Here is a 25,522-nt window from a genome sequence, read left to right on the forward strand (position 1 = left end):
CGTCGAGGTGTTCAGAACAACACGAGAGTGATCATCTTTGAAATAATAAAATTATGCTCAAGTAAAGTAACACATATAAAGACTAACTATAGTACATGTTATAGTACGAATAGAACTCTTTTTGTTGGCCCGTCTTGTATTAATGTACTATATTCTCTATATGATGCCTATTAATATTTCATTAAAAAACAAAAAAAGCAGTTAATACAATATATATATGCATTGAAATATTCAGTACTAAATTGTGAGCGAAACTTAAATAACTACAAAAGAAAATTGTCTAAAACTAGGATATGTGTGTAGACTCACATGGAAATATCGTAGTGTATCTATTTTTTGATAGGTTGTCTTCACTTTTCCCTGCAACACATGGGTGTAGCTCTCCCTTTGGAATTTTCTGTGTATATAAATTTTGAAGAATATTGATATGTTATATTACTATTCGAAAAATTGCAATTCCATTAATTGTCAAAGTTAAAAAAATGATAATAAAACTTTGCATTTTTAACTTGCCTTATATTCTTTATCCATCTGGGTATTTTTGATTTCTGCTAGACTTTTTAATAATTCATCTAAGTTATTTGGTTTTTTATGAATAAATGGTTCTCCTCTTTCTTTAAAAGATGAATCATATGTGACATTGTGGGTTCCAGTCTTTTGTATTAGCTTTTTATCACCTGTTAATTGATTAACTTTAGCAACATATGGGTGTGCAGTTATTATTTCGTTTAAATTGTCCTCTTATTTTTAAGTCATATTAAAACAGTGATGTCAATTTTGAAAACGAACGATGAAAAACATCATGTCATTAAATTATACCTATTTACAAAATGTAAAAGCTATTTAATGCAATAAATACATTTAATCAATGATTCATCCATAGTGGAAAAACCTATTTGTTCCATTCCTTCGTTTGACGTGTTCCTTTTCTTTCTTCTCTGCCTTTATAACGAAAACGTTAATCAATCTATAGTAGTGATGTATTTGGAAACTGACAGATAGTTGTATATTACAAAAAGTCTATCGAAATAGTTATTTATTCAGATAAAAATGAGACGTAAAAGAACATTTTAAATAATTCATCTCTACACATAGATACCTTATAACATATATCATTATTCCAACAAAGACTAGAAGAAAAACTGCTGCTCCCGCTCCAATAACTGCTGTTAAAGTGTTTGTTTCATGTTTTTCTGGACTTATAAACGCTGAAAAAAATGCAAATATAACCATTACATACTATATAGTATTTGAATTGCTTTTGTTAAACAAAATTGACTGGCGACTACTTCGCTGTTGTTATTACACTGTACTTACATTTTCTTACTGGTTATCAAAATGTTAATACTGGGCATTGTATAAGTTTTAATTTGTATACATGCAAAATAAAAACTATGAACAATTAAAATATTTGAATTGTAAACTTTCTACATCAGAATGAGCTTCTCTATGAACGTTTTTGATACATTGCGTATATCATGTTCTTTAGAAACATTTAGATTATTGAAAATCATAATCTAAATTTTTGTGAAAGACACTTACTTTTATTGCAGCCAAAAGCCCCCTTTTTTTCCATTTTTGCAAAAGCATGATCCGTTGACACTGTGACATGGCTCTTAATCGCAATGTAAAGAATATAGGCATTTTACTTTCAATAATCTGTTATATGCTTTAAAAAAATCCTCAAACATGTACATTGCATCTAATAAAAAAAATCCTTATTCTTTGTTTCAATAAAAAGTGCAAGGAAATATCAATTAGCTTTTTTTTAAATAATTTATCTTCATTCATTCTAACTTGAGTATTTACCGGTACTTATGTTGCAAAAATCTCCTGAATGGCCCAATGCACAGCCGTTGTAGCAACGCCCGTTCAGAGAATTGCACGTCACATTTTCTGAACAATGTCCACATTTACTTTCACAATTTGTTCCAAACGTTCCATTATCACAAACTGAAATATAACAACAAACAAACAATTACACATCAAAAAGGAAAACGCAAGGTGTCAACTTTTGTTGTCATATTGCTCAACCGAGCAACAAAAGTCACCATGCATTCTGTTCAGGTCAACCTTAACAAACACTGCAATTTGGAACAAAAGAAATAGCCTTACAAAGATTTAAAACCATAACAACTCTTTTTATAGATTATTTACATATATCCATATGCTAGTTATTTAATCTTTCCCGAGAATCCAGAATTAGTTTTGGGGTCATGGTTTGAACAAGCTAAAATCATAACTATATTCGAAATTCAGCATTTTCATTAACTATAGCATTATAGTTCTTGTGAAGAAGAATTTTAAGACTCTTTTCAATGCTGAATTGAACCATTGACCCCCCCCCCCCCCCCCAACCATCACCGGAGAAGAAACTTAAATCAAAGTTATTCGAGAACGTTTCCACACAAGTTACCCTTACCTTAACCCTCATAATGATTTGAACATTCTTGAATTAATGTGAGAATGATCCTACACAAGCTTTAGTTTTTCTTGACAAACACTTTTTCAAAAGAAGATTTAGACAATTGTTCTCTACTTATTCCTAAATGAAATTCATCCCTCCTCTGATTGTTGCCCACCCAACCTTTAGGGATCATGATTTAAACTTTGCCGGATAGACAGACGGACTCCGGAGAAAAGGTGATTAGAAAGCTAACAGGTAAGCCTTAAATAATCTATCTTAGTAAATGAAAGTAAGTTTCTATGACAGCCAATTGAGTTTGCGAATAAACTCATAACTTTCTGGTTATATCGCAAACTTTTTGTACGTTGTTTATTTGATGATTAACAATTAGCACATTTCTAAACAATATCAGTTCAATATCTTTAAATATCAATACTGATTGGAACTTTAAATTTTTATCAAAATTCAATAAAAAAAAATTAGGACGTAAATGCTCAAAACTTAATGCATATGTAATATCGTTGCGTCATAGATCAACGTCTAGTTTGGCGGTTTTGTTTTAAAAAACATTAACTTTCTTAACTATTGTTCAAATTTCGAAAAAAACTTATTTTGTCTTCTTCCTTTGCGACATACAAGTAGTTGTATGTCATTAAAAATCAGTACCACAGTTTTGAATATTTCCTTTGCTTGAACTAAAACATATTATTTGGCAATGATATTTCATCCTGTTTAATTACAAGAGTCGGCAAAAACTCAATTTGAATATTTTTACACAATATGAATGCTTGTTAGAGGTTTTACGAAATTTACTTCATGCATATAAAAAGTTATATAATTTTAATCGTATCCAAATATATTATGTATAAATCACCGTAAAACAAAAAAATATTTCATCTATATTATCTAAAACTAAAATGTAATAGTTTTCATCTATTATTCTTCACAATGGTTCTTATTTAAAATGAAAAGTTTTCGCAAAAGTTTTGGTTCGTTTACAAAGGTATCAACATTGCGTAAACTGAGGTCAATGCATAGATTCTGTTTACTGTCTGATATTTTGACCATTGACCATTTGTTAAACATTGCCCTAAAATTAAAATGCGTGCTTGATATATTTTTGAGTAACAGAATAATTTACATCAGCAGGTTTTGCCAAGCGGTGCAATGTGCAATGCCGAAATAGACAGCCTTAACGTATTTTCAAAACCTTTACAGTGTTCACGATAATATTCAGGTTCTACTTCCAAAAATTGTCTTGGAAAATAGTATTTTCCTAAACATGTACACTGTGCATTTCTAGTATTGTTATTAAAATTCTCCCTGAAAACCAACGAGTTGCTTGTTGCCAAACTTCCGTCTTTCCGAAAAGTACCGTTCAACAATTTGTCGTCCATTTTTATCGGCGTGGTTTCTTTTTCATTTATTAGGGTCTTCCGTTTCCAACGGAAGACCCTATTGTTTTTGTTAGGTTTCTTTTTCTCTATTTTTCACTATTATTATTCTTTTTTTTCTTAACATTTTTCTTAAAACTCAAATATCTCAAATATGCTACAATGGATTTTTATGAAAATTTCACGAATAATACAAAATATCAAGGTCTTTTATCATGTACATTTTTGTTGATGACGTCACTTTTAGTCGGCCGTTATATTCGTTTTTCTTTTTGTAAAAAGTGATCTTGTCCTCCTTTTTTCGCAAAAACGATTAAAGATAGAAAATTGAAAGTTTCAGGAATGATAGATTTTTGAATTTCTAGGGCCGATGAGGTAAAACTACGATCGTCCGTCTCTTCCGGTCCGCTCAAACAGCATTTTTGGAAAATTGAGTTTTAAAATTTTTTTAAATGAAATAATCTATAATTTTTTTTCCATCAGAATATGTTTTAAACTTATCAAATTTTAATATGAGCAGGTCGTCCGTCACTTCCGGTCGTCACCGGAAGTGATTCTAATATTTCGATTTTAGGAATTTTAAAACATATTCGTTTTGTTGACATGTTTGTACTGAACACAAAACTAAAAACCGTTTTAAAATCGGACAACGCATTGCAGAGATATTGAAGTTTTAAAATGACGTTTTCTGGAAATCTGCATTTCGCAGTGTAGGATGAAAAATTAGTTTAAAAGGAAGTTAATATGATAGTAAATCGTACCAAATGTCAACAGTTTAATTGAACCCTATCAATTCAAAATCAAACAAAAGACCCACTTGTTGCTCGCAACAAGGTGCTTTCAGGTAATTCAAGCATTCTCGAGAAACTAAGCGTCAAAGTTCTGAAGCGAGAGTCTGAGTAGCTCAGTCGATAGAGTCGTGGACATGAACCAGGTGACCCGGGTTCAAGCCCCGATTGCCGCAATTTATTTTTTTTTACTATTTTTCATTTAGATCTACGATTTTATCTTTGAAGTGATAAGTTTAATCTAATCTATTCAAAATTCTGACGGAATAGCCACTCGTTGCTCGCAACGAGATCGTGTCTAGTTGTCATCATAATCGTATGATGATTTTGATGTTCCTAGACTACTTATTCACAAAATGCATTTCTAGCGGATTTTGTTAATTTTATTTAGAGTAAAATCGGCATAGGATTTGTTTCAAAATTTTATTAGCTATTGGTGCACCGCCTCAAACGCTGACGCCGCCATTTTACTCTTTAACTTGTCACAAAACGCTCAATAAAATCTTTAAAAATGTTGTTACGTGTATGACAAAGGGTAAATAATAGAATCATTAACAAATCTAAATCATTTTTCATTCAATTTTTTTTTATTTGAAATGTACTCATTTTGGAAATGTTTTGCGGTAATCCGCGAAAATTCCTCGTTTATTTGCGAAAGTGTCGCGTTTATTTCCGAAGTTTACTCGTTACATTTCAATACTTTGATTTTAAAAAATAAGAAAATGAACTCAAAGGGCGTTCAATAGCTTCGAAATAAATAAATAATTTTTACATTTGCATTTTGTTTCCACTGCAAACCACATTTCTCGCGTGTTTTTACCGTTTATAGTTTCAGATGTAAATAGAACCTGCATTGGGAAAAAGCTCTTGAGGGAATAATTAAGCTATTTTAATTTGCAAGGTTGTTCATAAATATACGCAAATGAAACTCATATTCATTTGACACTCTTAAGCTGTGGATTAATGAAATTAAAACACTGCAATTCAAGAGGAAATATCATTATCCCTAATTGAAATATCTATACCGAAATTATCATCATCCCCTAATTAAAATATCTATACCGAATGATTTGTAAGAGGAAAGCAATGTAATGAATATTTTACCCATCGGAAATATGATAGGACTTTACCTGTCAATTTTGCGTTGTATCTTAAGTTTTCCAATTATTGTATTTTTTTTTTTTAATTTCAATGCTTTCTTAAAAAAACTATTGATCCAGTAAAACCAATGTCACATAGATCCCCTGTATATCCAGAATCACACCCCATGTCACATGTCCCGTTTGTTCTATTACATGTACTGTTATTTAAACAATTTCCACTGCATGTTTGCAGACATTTTGGTCCGTATGTTCCTGGATGGCACTCTGTTTGAAGAATCAATAATCAGTCAAACATGTTTAATCCCTTTTAAAAACATGTAATATAATTTGCATATTGTGAAACATTCCTTACCAATCACTCATCATCAGCCTACTTATCAAAACTTACTATGTTCATAATTATGGAATTTATTAAATGCAAAATATAGAATGTTTTCTGTATATTTATGAAATTAAAAAAAATATTAAGTTTTCACTACAACCATCTGTACAGTTTCCACCGGTCCAACCGTCAGCACATCCATTGTCACAAAAACCAGTAGTGTGATTGCAATAATCATGGTCTTTACATCGTCCGACACACTTTTTCGCACAGTTTAAACCATAATGACCATCGGGGCAAGCTTTGGATAGAAGACATTGAATACAGCGTTTCAACATGTTTGATAGAGACTGTTGTTATAGAATTAAATTCAAAATGTATGATTAGTATTACGTGTGTGACAATATGTTCCATTCCATCCAGGATTACAGCCAAAACAGGTACCATTTATGAGGTCACATCTATTCTCTTGACAGTTGTCTGGACAAGTCTCATTACAATGTTCTCCATAAACACCTGACTTACAACCTATATAAAAATAAATAACCATAAAAGGAATAGGTGACACATATGCAATTCAACTTGATTTTTATAAGGATCATCTTTTTCTACAATGATTTACTCAACATGCATTATTTACATACTGTGGAATCATTAAATTTCGGGGGGCCAATTTTCGTGGATATGGGTGTTTTGCTTACTTGCGGGGATGTAATTTTGTGGATGCTTTCAGTTTCAGTAAGAAAACTAAACCGGTGTATGTTCGTTAAGCTTAAACATCCATTTTGATTAAGGAAACAAATCTGACGAATGAATGTATTTATCTTATTGTTTTAAGATATTGTTGCATTTGGAAAGCAAAATTGATCTTCCACGAGGGTTGTCCCAAAATAGCGGAGGCAGAGCACATGACTTAAAATCTGTTCACTGCAATTTCATTAGACTTCTCTGTTTTGTTATATGACCCTTCGGAAAACAATGATAATAAATTCAAATCTCTAATTGTATTCTAAATATAATTCTAATTTATTGAGAAAATGAAAAATTAGTAACAACAAGTTTTGCCAGGCAGCGCAATGTGCGACGTCGAAAATTTTCAATCTTTAGCTTTTTGCTAAACCCTTTTTGCATTTATGTTTTTTCCGAAAATGTCTTTGGACAAAAATCCTTTCAACGTGTACTGTGAGTGAAGATTCAATAAACATATTAAGTTTTGTTTTCTAAATATTTTCTAAAAACAAACGATCTGTCGACTCCAAACTTGTCCTGAATTACTTGTTTTCTAACGTCGGTCTTACGGAAATGTGTCTTTTCAGCACTGTGACGTCTATTTCTATCGGTCGGGGTTTCTTTTTTTTTTTATTGTCATTTATTGTTATCATACTTGTCCGAATATTTTCAATGTTGTTAGACTACTTATTCACAAAATGCATTTCTAAGCAATTTTGTTGAGAGGTATAGCGCACTTGATATACGAATTGGCCTCAAATATAGCCTTTTGCAAACATCAGACATTTTCAATATTATACAATATATAGTTTAAATATATTCAAAGAAACGCAAATTACACACTCACCATGTTCTAAGAGTCTTAACTATTTTACAAGACATCATTTAGATATTCAGGTTTTGTTAGGGATGAATAGGAAAGTAGTTAGTATACGATAAAGAAAATGGATATTTTACTATTTGAACCACTCTAAACCAAAGACATCCGTTTAAATTATGTTCTACTGGTATTGTAGTACACGTTTACATTGAATTAGATTTGGTTTAACGTGGTCTTCGTACTGAAAATTAGACAAATATTTCATTTAGTGTCTTTTCTAATTCAATCATGTATATAGCCATTTATATTGAAAATGCATCTTCTGAAAATGTTAGATCCGTGGCCTAGTGGTAACGCGGAGGACATTTTGAAGTTGTGGTCGCTGGACCGAATCCACTAAAGTAATATATTTTTCACTTAAATTGAAACATGAACAGAATAGAGAGGTTAAGTTACATGCATTTATTCTTTTTTTTAAATTATCTTGTTTAATTCAGTCTGAGTATGAGCATACCCAATATAATCAGATATCTTCATTAACACTATGCATGTACTCAATTTACACGTAGATCTATTGCATTTTACTTGAACTTATCACGGTTCCGAATATCAACTACTGTTATACACAGAGTTTCCCGAATTAATGACAAATTAGTTGTTACGTTACAGACGCCATTATATAATCGGTACAGTGTATCCAGGTTTCGAAAATCATATTGCAACAGCTAGGTACCTGAAGCTATTTTTAGTAACAGGTATTTTCCATCCAAACACAGGTGTAGGCGAAATAATGTGGAAATGCACTATACCTTTTTTATACCTCAAAAGCTGCAAGGGATTTGTTTCAAGGTCTTTTGAAAATTTCATCAGTTACCGCTGCGCCGTCTTGAACTCTGAGGTCGTCATTTTATTACGAGTTAACACTTCAACTTGTCACAAAACGCGCTCGGAAATCTTTAAAAGTTTTGTTATAGTGGTTTAAGTAACATAATTTTTAAAAATTTAAATATATTTTTGTTTTGTCCATTATTAGAGTTATCTTTCTTCAATTATTGATTTTTCATTTTAGAACACTCTTGTGTTTTTCGGTAAAATTGTTATAAGAAGTCGGCCATTTTTTTGGATGGTGTCATTATTGCTAATGTATATCAAGTATCACTTAATAACAGTATGTAACTTTACTGTGTATGAAATTTAAATTGTTTCATTGTATCCTTTGCTTATATTTACCACACACACATAAATATACATTGACAATTATCCTGGGAGTTGTTGTTAATGTATGTCAGAGATTAAACATTCTGTACAAGACTGGACAAGGGCGGCATCATGTGACGGAACAATTTTAAATTAAAATTCTTTCATTCGAAAAGTCCTTTTCCTCACTATTTTCATTTCATTATGTTGAACTTAAATTTTCGTTTATGACATTGTGCCGCATGTCGAATTTCTGATCTAGTATGCTTTCATTTCACTAATTTAAATCCAAACACCATTCGATTTCAAAACATGATTTGAGCTTGGCGAGTTTCCTATTGTTAAAAGTGTGGGTTATATGTACATACCCCACACTTTATTAAACTCCGCCCTCTATCTCGAGTAAAAACAGCATAAACAAAGTTGTTTTTAACACTTCAACAATACTCCACAGTAAGAGATTTTTCCAGATCAAAATTGCCAGAACTTAACACGGATAACTGACTAGACTATCTTAGTTCGTCGAATAAATCTCATTTGTAGCTCGAGACAAAACAATATCGGCAATGGCTTTGTCAGGAAGACTCTATTTCTATATTCTCCTCCATGTGTGCAGACAAGAATGGAAACGCGTGTTTAATGAAATAGGGGTATCCTGTATAAATGTTTTATAGAGAGTCAATCACGTGATAGGAGCGCGTTTGAATAGTAAACTTGTTTTGTGGACAGAGTGAAAAGCGGTAGCCAATCGGATTTGACATTTACCATTCATGGTTTCGCTACATGCATTTCTCAAATAATATATATAGTATACATATATTTTTGCTTACTGATTGATTTTGTTCAGTATATATATGTACATGTTTCTTTCAGCCATTTAAAAAAAAACATACATGTGTATTATTGATACAGAGTGTCAAATATGATTTTAAAAAACTAATTACCTTCATCAATTAAATTTAATTGTTTAAACAGACGCATTGCACAATTCAGGGTTCGTAAATGTGAAATTGTGTTAACAAGCTCAATCCTTTGAAGCAAATATCGATACTAAAAGTCCAAATATGAATGAATATGAAATAAATATATTACAATGAGATGTCGATCAATTCATAATGCATATGAATTAAAAAAAGGAGAATAATTTAATGTTTGTCGGGGATAAGTCATTTTGGAAATTCACGGGGTACAATGTACATATATAAAGACAAACGCAATGACACCGTATTGTTTAGAGGCAAGTGCACTCCCGATAACTATAATAATAAGATATAATGAATAATTGTCAACTATTAAAAGTCAGCTGTTCTCAGAAAAGTCCAATCAAAAGTAAAAAATGTCAGACATTATTCAAAATATTTAGTAACTAAAGAATAAAATTGGAAATATTCTACTAAATGTTTTAATCCGTTCTTAGTTTCACACTCAAAAGATGTAGTTTCGCGGTAATTATAGGGTTTTAGAATTGAAATATTGTAAACATACTAGTATTTCTATCATGCTCTTAAAAATTATTACAAAATTTGTTATATACGCACTTTAAGACCGAACGCCTAGTAATGAAACTTTTCTCCTTTTTAATGAGTTTTTATAATCATTTGCTCAATTCACCAAACAAAGTGTGCAACTTTTTTTTAAGATATGAAATCGAAACTCATGTTTTATGCAAAAAAAACCAAGACATTGTCTTTAGATTCTCGAGTAAACAATAACACAATGGTAATATTTTCTTTACTTATTACTTATTAGCGAAGAAAACAGTCGAAAATAATTGTAAACTACTCATAAGAACAAAAACTACCAATATCATTGTTCAGAATACAGATAACGCAGAGGATCAAAATTGAAACAATTGAAACAATTTCAGAAGATGCTAAAAAATTAGTTGCCATGTTTTTTTTTATTGTAACGAAAGCTTTTTCAAATAAACGAGTTCTATTTTTGGTGAACATTGACCGATTTAAAAAAAAATATCAAATCGACTCTTTAAATCGCATCTGTATTAAGAATGCAATATAATTAAATCTACCTGTCACAAATACTTCACACAACTCCATAAAAACACTGCCAGTCTCGTAGCCTCCAGGATATGTAATTTCATCCCTTCGTTCGTTGTAAAATATAATGTAATGTCCGTTTGTTAAACAGGTAATGTTGAAATCCAAAGGAGGTAACTCTGGCCCGTCCTTGTAACAGAGGTATCCACTGTGTAGGTCAGTTGTATTAGATACATACAAAGAAAATCCGGCGAAGCGACCCTTTTGTCTCATAGCTGTTAAATGTTGCATGAAATTGAACAGAGTAAAGGGACAAATTGAGTTAAAAATCATCAACATCAAATAATGTTAAACACTGGTTAATAATTCAGGATTATCAGGTGTTATAATCTAGTTTTCCTTTTCAGGGTTTTAATGTTTATGCGAATTAGACAACTAGATGAATGATTAAAATGATAACCGCTATAATGAAATCTTATCAGTACACTTGTGTTTTTCTCTTCCAAATTTCAATAAGTTTTAAACATTATATCGATTATATCCTATTGATAAATAGTATTCTTTATTTAGGAGTACTTACTATAACCAACATAGTCCTTGAACTGTATCTTGATATTGTACACATTGTATGTACCTCCAAGGTCTACATACCACCAGGTACTCTTATCGGTCGAGGTAGTTCCAATATCTTCCATCTTGGTACAGGTTTGTATGTTTCTATCAACAGCGTTATCAGCAACACACGGTTTGTCACATAAAGATGTTTTGTATTGCACCGTGTCCTTATTAACTGATATATCATCTGGTAAGAAAATCATCAACACACTACTTACGTCATTGAAAAAACTTCCACCAAAATGTCAAAAGATGAGTGTACACGTTTCCTTGAAAACTTGAAAAATAATGCTAAGAATACGAATTGAATGTATTTTACACATGTTGGTCATCTAACAGTCAATATTTTTGTTTTGTTTTGAATTGATTTCAAAAAGATATAAGATGCTATTTATTTATGCTGTTTAAATTTAAACACATATTTGCTACATCAAATATTCATTTTATTTTTCACTATAAACAGGGAAATACAATGGCAAGATAATCCATAATATCGCAAAGGACCTGAATAATCTAACGTTTGGTTAGTATATTGGATCATTATTAACATTTATTGAGAATAAGTTTGCCTGAACCATACAAGTTAACACAGTGTTAAGTCAATATACATGTAGTTTGTTTACAGTTTTATCGGTTTTAGATGCCACTCTAAGTTTCAACGTTTTAAATAAATATTTATTGATAATTGATGACAATGCAAGAATAAACATGGTATCATTCTGAAATAAAACGAATGTAAAAAACACTGGTAAGGTTCACATTTATATTTTAAGGAGATATGTACTTACCATGCCCCTTAGTTACAATAAAGTTAAGGAATGTCCAAATAATCCACAGAGTTTTTGTTAGCATAATGTCAAATTTTGTGATTTCATGAGTTCAAAACGAAAATTTTTACTCGATCATGCAATATACACTGTCAGATGAACCAGGAAGTTATTTGTAATTCTAGATAAGGCGGTAAGTTTTGGTCAAATATCATTACGTTTTGGGTGATCATTTTAAAAATAAAAAAAACCAAAGCTATTGGGCTACATCGATATTGTTTATGTAAAAAAATTATTTGACCATATAAGTTTGTATCTTTAGATTATATAAATAAAATGTCTAAGAGTTTACGCACTTAATATCAACACATAATTCCTTTATTAAAACAAATAACTTATCATGCACCTTGTAACGTGTACTATTGTGGTTCCTTGTTAATATATTTTTTTAGACAAATAGAATCATTATTTATTACGAGTGTGGGATAGTGAAATTACACCGAGGGGACCAAATGAACCAAATGAACAGTCTAGGAAGAGGCTCTATCGAGTCCGAGACCGTGTATCATGGCCCCAAGCTGAAATTTCACAATCTCACACGAGTATACATGGATAATGAATGATTATTATTCTACATAAAAAACGATGTCTGACAATTTCCTTTCATTATGTTTAATAGATTACTTTCGGTTATCCCTCAGCGTGCTTCAAATATTGCATGTCAAAATACGACATACGAATTTTTTTTTATACATATATGATAAATTGAAGTTAATTAAGCAAAACAATTACTAAATGGATATTCTCAATCCACCATTTTACATTTCCTAACAGACAATGTTTGTTTACGTGTTGAATTGGCTTAGTAATACACACTGTAAGACAGATATACTGCTTTCTTACACTGGACAAACTAATTACATCGATGTTAATGCATGAAAGATATGTTTCTCCTTATATCTTTTATTTGGTCCCTATTTTTCTTTAATAAGGAGCAGTTGGACAGTGAAACGTTAGATACTGATCTTCAAGTCAAAATTTCACTATTGCATTGTGTGGTGCACATTTATACAATATAGAAAGATCAAAAGTGAAATCTGCTTGTCTTAATCTGTAGATAGTAAAGCGTTCGACAAAAGTTGACCAACGATCTCTCAGAGAATTAATATCTTTAGGGGAAATTTGTCAAGATGTGAAGGAATATTTTAACCATCTTCTATAGTCTCTATTATCTTAAAAAAATACCAAATATCTACATAACACAGCGATTTGATTGCTCATTAAACGTGATAGTAATCACAAATTTCATTACAATTAATATCAAAATATATAATAAAAATAATATTTTTTACACAAATCATTAACGGTTACTGCTATTTGAGTACTAATATATCATAAAAGACACCAACCAGTGTATTTGTTTTTCGTGGCTCTGATAGTTAAAGTATAGAAGCCACAAAACTGAGAAAACACATCTCCTACACTTTTTCCTGTTTTGGCAACCCAATAAGGTATTATCATTGTTCATAAGCTCTTGCCGCGCAAAGTTTTAAACGCGTTTGAAGTTTAACAATATATATATATAAAATAAAATCCCAGTGGTCAGTGATATATAGATAAAAATAAAAGCAAATATCTGCTGATCATAGTAAATGATTTGTCAACCAAATTTTCCATATCAGCATATCTACCAACATCGTTTAATGATTTTGCTTACATGACAAAACATTCCAACACCGCAAAATTAGAAAATCACCATATTTGACTTGATTAATTGCATTTCTGTGGGTTTTAAGATCAATCAGGAGTTCATGGATTAAAATGTTTTCTTGAAGACATCTTTTCATATAAGAAATAAATAATAAGAAAAATAACACCTAAATTAATTAAATAAAGAGTTCCTAATATCAATGATTTGTTTTTCTAATGTTATATACCTTTTGAGTCGTATATAGATATAAAATGACCTAAAGAATTTAGACATGTAAACAGGCCCAAAACAGATGCAACATTTTCTTCATTACGTTGACATGAACAACACAACTTTGTGTCAGTTTTACCTATCTTAAGTAAATCCATTTTGTTCTAAGGATGTACTGATTTGTTCTAAATTGCAGCCAGTGTATATGAAGAAAATGTAAGGATATTTCAAAGAAATTTAAAAAAGCTTTCCCATTTTTTCCCTATACGAATAATTTGTTTCTGTTATTTAATATTGAAGGTGGGCATTGTTTCTTTATTTGTTTTTCTACAAAGTCTTTTAATTTTGTTTGGGATCGTTTGTTTCCATTTGAATTTTAAGGGAGATGTGGGGCCGTCTTGTACATTTGAGATAAGAATGAAAGCATTTCTTGAACTTGCTTGTTTCTGCCCGAAACTGGCCAAAACTGTTGCCAAAAGATATAAAACCAATAAATACATGTCATGTTGTTTGAAAGTATGCATACGAGAACAGGAAAATGCCTTTTTAATCACTCAGAACAGCTGTCAAGCTGCGCAGCTACAGACACTTATTTTGAAGATTTAAAAAATCTGAAAAATATAAAGGGGGTTCATTGATGTCCTCTCTACAACCATTAGTTGAGAAAAACTTTGAATTTTGCTCATGTAAGGAGTTTTACAAGCTGGTATTTGTGGGTACTTGGTTATAAGGTGTTACAACTGTCTTCAGTTTGTACAAGTTGCCATTGGAAAAACACATTCATTATCTCATGTTCAACAGATATTTGATGTAAACACCAAACTGGCAACTGGTATGTAAAATATATTAATCATAAAAAATATATATATACTACTTTCCCTCACAAAATAAAGGAGTCAAGTTAAATCGTATCCAAACAGACTAATAATCCATTGGTCCGGTGGTAAACAATGATATTTGGATTGTAATTATAAAATATAATCTGTAAGGTTAGGTTTTGATATAATCAATTAAGAAATAATGAAGTAAACGAATGTAGATTTTTGATAATATAATGTCATCTCCTATAAATTTGCCAAAGATCGAGGTTCGTATATCAACATTTGATAGAAAATTTCTGTTTACATGCAATCTTATCTTTAAAAATCTATTATCATGATTATATCGACAAATTTATAAATTCTTCTCATTCTTTGATGGCAGGCATAATATCTTAACTGAAGTCATGTTTTTACTTGGACAATTTGATTACAACTCCGTTTGGATACGAGTCACTTTGGTTACGAGTTGACTGTAATTCAAAATAAACAGTTAAAAAACATTGAATCATTATGGAAATACCAAAACAACACATTTAACTATTATTATCAAATAAACACACAATTACCTTATTTTCTAAAAATCCAAAAAATTTAGTTTTATATTTATATGAGAGAGAAAGAGAGAGAGAGAGAAAGAGAGAGAGAGAGAGAGAGAACTGTATAAGCAAGATGTTTTATTGCAAGGTATACAAAATGTGATTGTATCTATTTTGTGTAAATTGGAAAGCTATACATGTATTAAGGATCATCATCATTAAATTTTGTTGCCTTAACATTTTCTACATTTACATTTTTGCTACTCATTTTAAATTTACAGGCATGTACCATAGTGGAATTGGTCCAGTCCAACTTAACAACCTTTTCACAACAATGAACTTGCTAAATATCAGTGAGAGTCTGAAAAGCAGAAGCTATGATGAAATGGGACCTGTGCTTGGACACTTGAAGAATCTACCAGTAAAGCTCTATGTGAAGAGGGGGCATTTATCAACCACTAGTAAGCATGTTTGAACTTTTCCTAATGAACATGCATGTACATGTACATTTACCTTTGGCATTGTAGAAAGTAAGATTTTTTACTGAATTAAAAAAAACTTAGGTAAATATTACATCACAAATACACATTAAGGCCAGAAATGTTTTATTAGTTATTTTTTAAGACTTTTTGAAAAAATATTAGGCCAATCAGTCGAGATAAGAAATCAAAGAACTGATAGGACTGAAAAGCGCTAACCCAGCTTCTGTTTGTATACTAGTATAAAAGATATATGTATATAACATTCATCTTCTGTATACGCAATATATTTCCTCATCACTGCGTGGCAGCCCCTGCAATGATGTATGTAAGCCCCGTACAATAAATTCACAATAGCCCGTACTAGCCCGTGCAGTTATGTGCACAAACTCCTGAAACTGGTTCCCTAACCAGTTTAAATGATGTTAACTTCTGCTCATAGGGGGCGGTTATTCGTTGCACCGGAAGTAGAAGTCTAACAACAATAAAGCGCTGAGCTATGCTTAGCGCTTTAAAAATTATTATTAATAAAGATACATTTTCGCACAAATTTATTAATGTAATGGTTATACCACTACCCAATCCCATCGCTCACCCAAAATGATTGAAAAATTAACGTTTTCAGTGTTGATTTCCTCTTCAAAACTTGTTCAAATCATTTCTTATTTATGGTGATTTTCTAGTTAATATAGGATAGTATGGATGAATGCATGTAGACCTTCTCAAGTCACTATGTTAAATAATGATCAGTGCTCTCCTTAATACTTTTTAATGACCTCTATCACAATTTTTTGCACAACATAGAGACTTGAGAAGTCTAAAATTCATGCACCTGATTCTTTACTCAAAATAATTTTTGTTAAATTATATTTTTTTCAAATTCTTGAAAATATGGCTTGGTCTTAAAATACAAGTAGGTAATACAAAAATGTGGCAGAATAAAAGATTCAATGCATTCCACAGGATGAATGACCATCTTTAAGTTCTCCTTAAAGATAGCTTAAAGGTGTTTAAAGGTAGCTTAAAGACGATCTTTAAGCCACCTTTAAGCTATATGTGTTGCTTAAAGATGGCTTAAAGAAAGCGTAAAGATGGCTTAAAGGCAGCTTAAAGACTATCTTTAAGCCACCTTTAAGGACAACTTATAGGTCCTTAATGTCCAAACTTCTTTAAGCCACCTTTAAGCTACCTTTAAGCTACCTTTAAGCCACCTTTAAGCCACCTTTAAGCCATTAATAAAAAACTAATTCAATATTGTGCTTTATTTACCAACAAAATGTATTAACTTTATGAAAGAAAAGGTATTAAAAACGGTTTTTGTTCTAGAAAAAAAATTTTAAAAAATAAATAAAAAAAAACAGCCCATGGCGAGAATCGAACCCGGTAACCTTTGTTTACTAGCATCACCTCACTTCCTCTGCGCCACGGTAACTTACATATTACAGGTGTTTTTATATCCTATATATCAGTGGATATTGAATCAATGTATTGAATGTATTTACTCAAAAAGATTTTGACAAACCATTCAGTCTGTAACAATCAATTATATCTAATTTATAAATTACATGCATGCATGTATTTAGAATGAAATACTGAACTTGATCTTCAGTGAACAAAAATATGTTATACCTAAATTGAAACCGTTAGGCTCACCAGTAGGCTTTCTTAGTTAATAAATTTAAACCGATTAGATATACGTTCATCTAATTTATAGCTATAAAAGTGTAAGAAAGAAAATGAAATCATTTCTTTTATTAAATGCTTGAAACTATAAGGGTATTTACTCAATTTCCCGCAATTTCCCGGTTTTCATGATTGCGGCGCCGTTCCAGTATGTTTAAATATTTAATTGTATACATGATTTTTAAACTATCAATTCTATAACAAACAATATTACCAATTACGGGTGACGTATTTACTGCATGTGACAATTGCAAATGATTTACACATATACTTGTACCTACAATTGTATGATGTACCAGGCCGGGTATGTGACATATTTTCCCTTATACATATATTTAAATAACTAACCCCTATTAATGATCACCGGTATATTAATTAATTAGCCTCAAGATTTTACCCTTACATACATGTATCGTTAATTTGTAGACGTAACATTTTTGAAACCCAGAGCTAAGAAATAATACTTTGAAAATGAATTACAAATGTAAATTAACTTTTATTCACTAGACTTATCGTATACTCGTACATACTAAGATTCAACGCTTTTAGAAACCCTGACGTGCACCTGGGCACACGACACACCTGTTGTGTATATGTTGTATATTCTATGTTAGTTCCAGGGGTTTTCTTAAGTTGGACAAACAATAGACTTTAATTAGATATACACAAACCTGCACCTGGGCACACGACACAACTGTTGTGTATATCTTGTATATTCTGTGTTAGTTCCAGGGGTTTTCTTAAGTTGGACAAACAAAAGACTCTTATTAGATATACACAAACGAACAAAACGATATAACAAAGGCAGTTGAGAGTCTTGTATCTAGCAGATCTAGAGTTAGACCTAGAAATATTGAAAATTGAAAAAAAATACAAACCTTAAACCGATTATCAAATTAAATCATGCATTTTTGGTTCATTATCTTTATTTTGTTTAATAACCAGATGAACTGAGAGAGAGAGAGAGAGAGAGAGAGAGAGAGAGAGAGAGAAATTTCACCGATTAATTTATAATAGGAAACAAACATACTTCAATTAGTTTCATGCACAGATTAAGATACAGAGACTGCGCTCACCCCTACAATAATTTTGAAACCCCCCAAAAAATTATGAAGAATTTTATAACGGCAATCTGTGTCCATCGGAGCGGTGCTGATGATAGCCATCTGTGTTTAATGGAGCGACAATTAAAACCGCCTTGAACACCACCCCCCTTCCTTGGAAATTATATTATCATTCGGATGACCCCCTCCCATCACTATTAAAGAGCTTTTTCATTTAATATATGTTTTTATTGTTCAGCTTGATCAAACTTGACTTAAAGGGAACTTAAAGATGGTTTAAAGACAACTTAAAGGGAGCGTAAATGCCACTTAAAGATGCTGAAAGGCGGCTTAAAGATGGCTTAAAGGTGACTTAAAGACGTTTGGACATTAAGGACCTATAAGCTCAGCTTAAAGGTGACTTAAAGGTGGCTTAAAGATGGTATATCCTTTAAGCCACCTTTACGCCACCTTTAAGCCATCTTTAAGGACTTGCTTAAAGATTGGTTTTCGCCCTGTGTTCTAAATAAAACAAAAATGACAAGCTAAATAATACATGTACAACTAACGAATGAATTAAAAGAGGGAACTCTCTCTCTCTCTCTCTCTCTCTCTCTCTCTCTCTCTCTCTCTCTCTCTCTTTCTCTCTTTCTCTCTCTCTCTCTCTCTCTCTCTCTCTCACCTGCTTCCGTCTCTTTAATAGTAAAAACAGAAATTGAGTTATTTTGTTTTACATTAAAGTTTAATTATATTTATCAATATCTTTAGACAGTATTGAGTCCACTGAAATAACAACTTCTGCAGATGATGCTTTCCAGAGAAGAGGATCAGGAAGATGCTGCAATAGTCTGTCAGGTAAATAACACATCTTGGTGAATTACTTAAAGTTTAGTTTGATTTTCAATTTCTTTGTACTAAGACACAATATTTTATTAGAACTGACTGCTCTGCTTGTACTGTACCCTACAGTGATCAGTTGGTCTGTCCATCTGTCCGTTTATGAATCCTTGTTTGGGGCGGAACAAATCTTGCTTTGACATTAAGATATTCCATTGATCTTGTTTATGATTCACAAAGTAATTTCAATTTGTCAAAGCAATATATCAACAATGATATACATGCACACTTATTATGCTGTTTGAATATTGCAGGCACTGCAATTGAAAAAAAGGACCGGCAAAATTGTGGGTTTCTCTGCTCGATACAAAAGATGCAGAAAGTGTAATGTTGCGAGGGCAAAGCACAGAACCCCCAAAAAGCATGCATGTAAACAAAATTGGACAGGCACCGCGAAATCTATTCAACCTGACATGATTGTAGAAATACTTAAGGAAGTCACAGACAAGAACTATCCTGTTGTTAAACTGATTGGAGATGACGATTGCACAGCTTTTAATCGAGCGAGGTGTGAAGTTAGTTCTTGTATTGAAAAGTTAAGTGACAAAAATCATGTGAAAAAGAATATGTCCAACAAACTCTGTAAATTAAAATCAAAACACAAAGAGCTTTCTATAAAAACGACCACCGCCATAATGAAGAGTTTCAGCTACATGCTAGCACAGTGCAAGGAAGACAGGGATAGATTAGAAAAATCTATGGACTCTGTTGTTCTTTACCAGTTTGGAAAACATGTAAAATGTGGTGAATGGTGTAACATGAAGAAAAATCCAACTGCTAAACACAAGAATCTTCCATGGGGAGCAGATCTACGGGATGAAAAACTGAAAACTGATTTATTGACATTGTTTAGAGATCTTGATCCCAGCAAGCTAAGCAGACTAGACTCTAGCAACTGCAATGGAAGCTTTAACAATACGTTAAGATCTAAGGCTCCAAAAGACAAGCACTACAGTGAAAGTGGAAGCTTGGCGCATATACTTTCTGCAGCTGTTTGCCAAAAGAATGAAGGTTATAGCTATGTAGCAAAGGTATTAAAACTTTGAATGGGGCATTCTCTTTTTTTTGGACAAAAATCAATAATATATGTATATGTATTCATGGATTTTTTTTTCATTTTCTTGTTTTCATAATTGAGTGCTATCTTTATAGGTTCATGAGAAGCTTGGACTTAGTCCTGAGACAGCAACAACCTCACTAGCCTCCATCAAAGACAGAGATGTTTATAGGAAAAGAGAAGTTTAAAACCAAAAGAGTTCAAGGTATATAAAAATAATATATATGAATTTCATACCAATTTTTTTTCAGCTTACACAGCAAAAAAATCTAAAAAAAATATGAATGCGCAAACCTTTTTATTAGTAAAGATATGTAGAAATTGTTTATAATTTAAATCTATTCATTTGTCATTTTACAATACAACAATAAGATTGATTTCTTTTTTTGGACAGTTGCAACGTTAAAAACCAAAGAGTGAAAGAAGTGGAGAAACTAGGAGCCAAGAATTCAGAGAGTGTGACAACTACTCATCAAATCTTTTAGGTGATTTGATTTGGTAATTCAATAAAAGTACATCTATTTTTGATTGATCACATAGATATTTAACCAAAAGTATGACCATATTATCTACTACTATATAAACAAGGTTATTTATTGTAGGAGACACACCTGACCCAGATATGGAAGTAATTCCTGGACCATCAGAAGTTGGTAATGTCAAAACAATTGTATACTATGATCTGGAGACAACAGGATTGAGTATGTCTAAATTTGTACATTGATTTATATGATTATTATATTTTCCATGATTTTATGTTTCTTAACTTTTTAACAAAGTGTTTACGTATAATTTTGTTACTCTTAAAGATAATATAGAGGCTATAGAAAAGTCCAAAATGATAAATGTGAACCATTTAATCACTCAATCTGTCAATCTACAAATTATGTTAATTCGGTCGTTATTTTGTTTGATTTAGAAATTTGCTGTTGAATGTTATTTTGCATGATGTTTCTTTTTTTTGATACAATATTAACTTGTGTATATCTTTACCAATAGCAGATCAACTTCAGGAATTCTAGGATTTCTACAATCACTTCACACAGCCGACAGCTCTATTCTTTGTAGTTCATCCTTTATTTCCTGGTATAATTCTGCTCAACCATAGAAATGTTTTTTAACTCAAACATCTATAAATCACACTTCAAGCATAATATATAAGAAATTTATCATATTTTTAGCTCAAAATCGATGGATATCACTCATGCAATGATTTTTTTTATATTACACTGGGTATTCTAATGCCACTTGACGTCAGAAATTTAACAAACATTACGTAGTCAGATGATAGACGTTGGCTAAACAAGTTACAAATAATACCATTGAAAAATAATTGTGAAGCATTTAATGCCATTTCATATTTTCTCTCATAAATTCACAAGAATACATTTGAAAATAAATTGTTTGTTTAGTAAGCTTGGAATTTTTTTTATTGCATACAGTTGTTAACATACCAGTATGGTAGTAAATGTGTTATGCGGCTCACAACAATGATGTTTGTGAAACAGATCAAAGTTGAACAAAAGACGTAGAAAAACATGTGATATAAAGAGTCTCTCATTATTTGCGATGGTATATGATTTTTATCCAACGCGCTGTGTTTTCTATCCCCTTGCCAAGGCTAAGGAATAGAAACACACACCTCTTTGGATTACAATCATATACCATTGCAAATCATACAGGATGCAGTATACATGTATGTCCTTTATTCTGTATTCATAAAATATATATAGGAACTTAATATGAGATGTTTATAGATACCTCACAGATCAAGGCCATTTTATGTCAGTCTATTATACACGTACACTACCTAGATACAAATTTACAAATTTATAATACTGGTATACAGTCATCTTTTGGATGTACGGGTAACCATTTCTCATTCTTTTTTTTCTTAAAGGTAGAGAAAGCTCCATTATTCAAATTTCGGCAGTTTGTGAAGACCAGAAATTCGACAAATATGTCACACCAAGTCAGGAAATTTTAGAAGAGGAAAGTAGAGTGACTGGATTGAAGTTTGATGCCTCAACTAAAGCTGATCCATAACAATATAGCTGTGTCACACAATCATCCACTACAAGTTCCTTTGGACTTTATTCAATTTGTGTGTTACTGGGGAAAAGTATGAGTGGCGCACAATAACAAATGTTTTGATTCTATTGTACTGTATAATCAGCTGAAATATTATAAAATATGGAACCACTTTTGTAAATATGTAGTTGGGTTTTGCGATACCCTGCCATTTTTAAAAATTGTGTATCCTGGTTTGGATTGTTATAAACAAGAATATCTTGCTCAGAAACTGTTGAATGAGTCTTATTCAGCTCATAATTCATTAGCTGATTCTGAAATGTTTCAGACCCTTGTGAAAAGTAGTGGTAAAGTTGATGTTTCACTTGCCGACTTTTTTTATAATACAGTTCAAGTGACTAGTCATGGTGTCCAACCATCTGTAGAAACCATGGAGTATTGACAGAAGCAAAATGTCATTTCAAAGGCAATGTTGAAAAAGATTAAATGTTCATCACTATCTTACAACCATTTGAAACTTGCATTTGATGGTGTGTTTTTCTTGTTTAGTGAAAAGACTTGTGATGGTAAAGCTAGAGTAATACCGCATATATGAGCTATGTCTCAGATATGCGAGTTTATATCAAGTCGTTCAAGTCGTTGCATATTTTTATATTTAATTCCGGCAAAATATGGTCCATTCACTTTATCCGGGAATAGTAAATTCATACAAATTGGTTTCTTAAGTAAAATCATCCGCATCTTTCTTTCTAGAAATTTCCTTCGCATGGTAAGGTGTGTTTTTCTTGTTTAGTGAAAAGACTTGTGATGGTGAAGCTAGAGTAATACCGCATATATGAGCTATGTCTCAGATATGCGAGTTTATATCAAGTCGTTGCATTATCTGATGATGTGTATTTAATGTATCCGATTTTTCATAGATGTAATTCTGAAGTTAAACATCAAACATTTTAACACGGTATAAACTTTAACTTTCTTATATAGACTTAAAATCTTAATGTATTCTGTTTTCATTGAAACAATATTTTTATAATCTTATATGAGAAAATGCCGAAAACAAAGCGGAATCCAGCGGTTAGAGTGACGTTACGGAAACCCAGGCCGAAACGAACCAAAGGCCCAGCTGCGGCTGCGGGAAGCTCAGTGGATGACCCTCATGCATTGGACGTGACACAAGTTGGTCAGCCTCCTGCGGATCCGATATTGATTCCGGAGATTCGGACCCAGGAACCAGCTAACGACACGCAAAGGTCACAAGGTTCACAAAGTTACATTAGAGCGGATGCTCAGATTAACAGTAGTAGTTTGTCCCAACCTACCCAACCTGTTATGGAAAACACTACTCATCTGTCACTAGGCTATCATGTTGCCAAAGCTACAAAGCAGAAAATAGTTAATGGGGAATATGTCAATCTAGGGTCCCTGTTAGTGCGTGACCCCACGAAAACTCAGTCATCTACCTTATCAGTAGATGCACAAGGCCAGCTTGTAGCGCGTCCCAAGCAAACCCACAAAATTTCCTCTGTAGATAATTGCACTGATGCCTTTCTAATTTTTGCAAGCATTTACTTAGAAGCACATCCAAAAAAACCCACAGCAAATGCTTAAATACATGCACGACATTCGCTTGGGTGCAGAAAAAGCAAATGGGTGGCTTACCTATGACGAACAGTATCGTTTGAGAATGGCCCTTAATCCTTCAAACAATTGGGGAACTATCGATAGTGAGCTTTGGCTTGTTTATATGAACCCAAACTCAGTAGCCACAAAGCAAAGTAATCAACAGGTTTCCACATACTTCAAATGCTATGATTACAATTACAGGGCTGTTTGTCAGCGAATCCAATGTCCATATTTGCACCGTTGCTTAAAATGTAACAACTGGCACCCTGTCCTACATTGTAGTGGTACTCAGCTCCTCAGCAAATCAATACATAGCCAATGCGCAGAGGCCATTTCAGACAAATATGCCAGCCCCAAACGTCAACCAAAACTCTTTTAAGTCCTTTGCCGCGAGACAACCAAGACCTCAGAACAGGTCTGTGGGATTTGGGCGCTTCTCCAAAAAGGGTTAATTCAATCAGTAATCATTTAAGTAGATATGCTTATAGGTTGTCTGCTCTAGCACTCAGTGAAGGTTTAACTAAGGGTTTTAAGTTAAAATATTCAGGGCCAAGGCTTCCAGTTTACACAAAAAAATTGACATCTGCACACAAAAACCCCAAAGTTTTTCAGGAAAAATTTGATAAAGAAGTTATTGAAGGGCGCATGGCAGGTCCATTTCACACCCCTCCCATGCATAATTTGCACATTTCGCCTGTAGGCGTCGTTTCGAAAGCTGATGGTGGTTGGCGCATGATCATGCATCTTTCTTACCCACCATCTATCAGTATAAACCAAAACATAGATCCCATTCATACAACAGTTACATACACCTCTTTTGATAAGGTTATTGAAACAACATTCCGCCTGATCAGGGTTTACCCAGGTAATTTTGAATTGCTGGGGCTCTATTTCAATGGAAATTACTATTTTGACAAATGTTTGCCATTTGGTTGTGCAATTTCCTGCAGGATATTTGAGATGTTTGCTACTTTTTTAGAATGGCTTGTTAGGAACCAAACAATTTGCAAACTGTGTATTATTATTTGGATGACTTCATTTTTATAGGCAAGCCTAACACAAACCAATGTAATTTTCTTATGAGCACATTTCAGGAAATATGCAACGGTGTGAGGATCCTACTGAATGAGGATAAACCAGTACAACCAACAATTTGTTTGATCTTTCGTGGCCTTGAATTCGATACAGTTAACATGCAATTAGAATTCCTCAGAATACGGTTAGGGAACTTGCAAATTTGTTGTTGTATTGGGTGTCAAAAAAAAGTACTATTGTCAGATCTTCAGGCAATT

The 25,522-nt window shown here is 32.2% G+C and overlaps 2 protein-coding genes across 2 annotated transcripts in view; both read right to left on the reverse strand.

Moving 5' to 3' along the window:
- The window catches only part of LOC105326562 (receptor-type tyrosine-protein phosphatase epsilon), a 136,443-nt gene that overhangs the window by 9,320 nt on the left and 101,601 nt on the right, over positions 1-25,522 (reverse strand). The gene's annotated exons all lie outside the window — the stretch shown is intronic.
- LOC136270312 (multiple epidermal growth factor-like domains protein 10) lies at positions 1,793-12,299 on the reverse strand. The gene is made up of 7 exons (XM_066067657.1): positions 12,161-12,299; positions 11,338-11,559; positions 10,790-11,032; positions 6,408-6,542; positions 6,175-6,315; positions 5,816-5,956; positions 1,793-1,953 (listed from the first exon to the last, which is right to left on the reverse strand). The coding sequence occupies exons 1-7, from the start codon at positions 12,222-12,224 to the stop codon at positions 1,793-1,795; spliced, it is 1,107 nt and encodes a 368-aa protein (XP_065923729.1). The 5' UTR covers positions 12,225-12,299.

Source organism: Magallana gigas, chromosome 7 (genome assembly GCF_963853765.1).
Source record: "Magallana gigas chromosome 7, xbMagGiga1.1, whole genome shotgun sequence".
Classification (NCBI taxonomy): Eukaryota; Metazoa; Mollusca; class Bivalvia; order Ostreida; family Ostreidae; genus Magallana; species Magallana gigas.

What these genes read in the sequence shown, in the direction of transcription:
- LOC136270312 (XM_066067657.1), bottom strand. Translation starts at nt 12,224, where the DNA reads ATGCTAACAAAAACTCTGTGGATTATTTGGACATTCCTTAACTTTATT. An exon ending in TGGAACATATTGTCACACAC is followed by an intron (nt 6,316 to 6,407) that starts GTAATACTAATC and finishes TTCTATCCAAAG; the next exon opens with CTTGCCCCGATGGTCATTAT. An exon ending in CGGTGGAAACTGTACAGATG is followed by an intron (nt 5,957 to 6,174) that starts GTTGTAGTGAAA and finishes TTCTTCAAACAG; the next exon opens with AGTGCCATCCAGGAACATAC.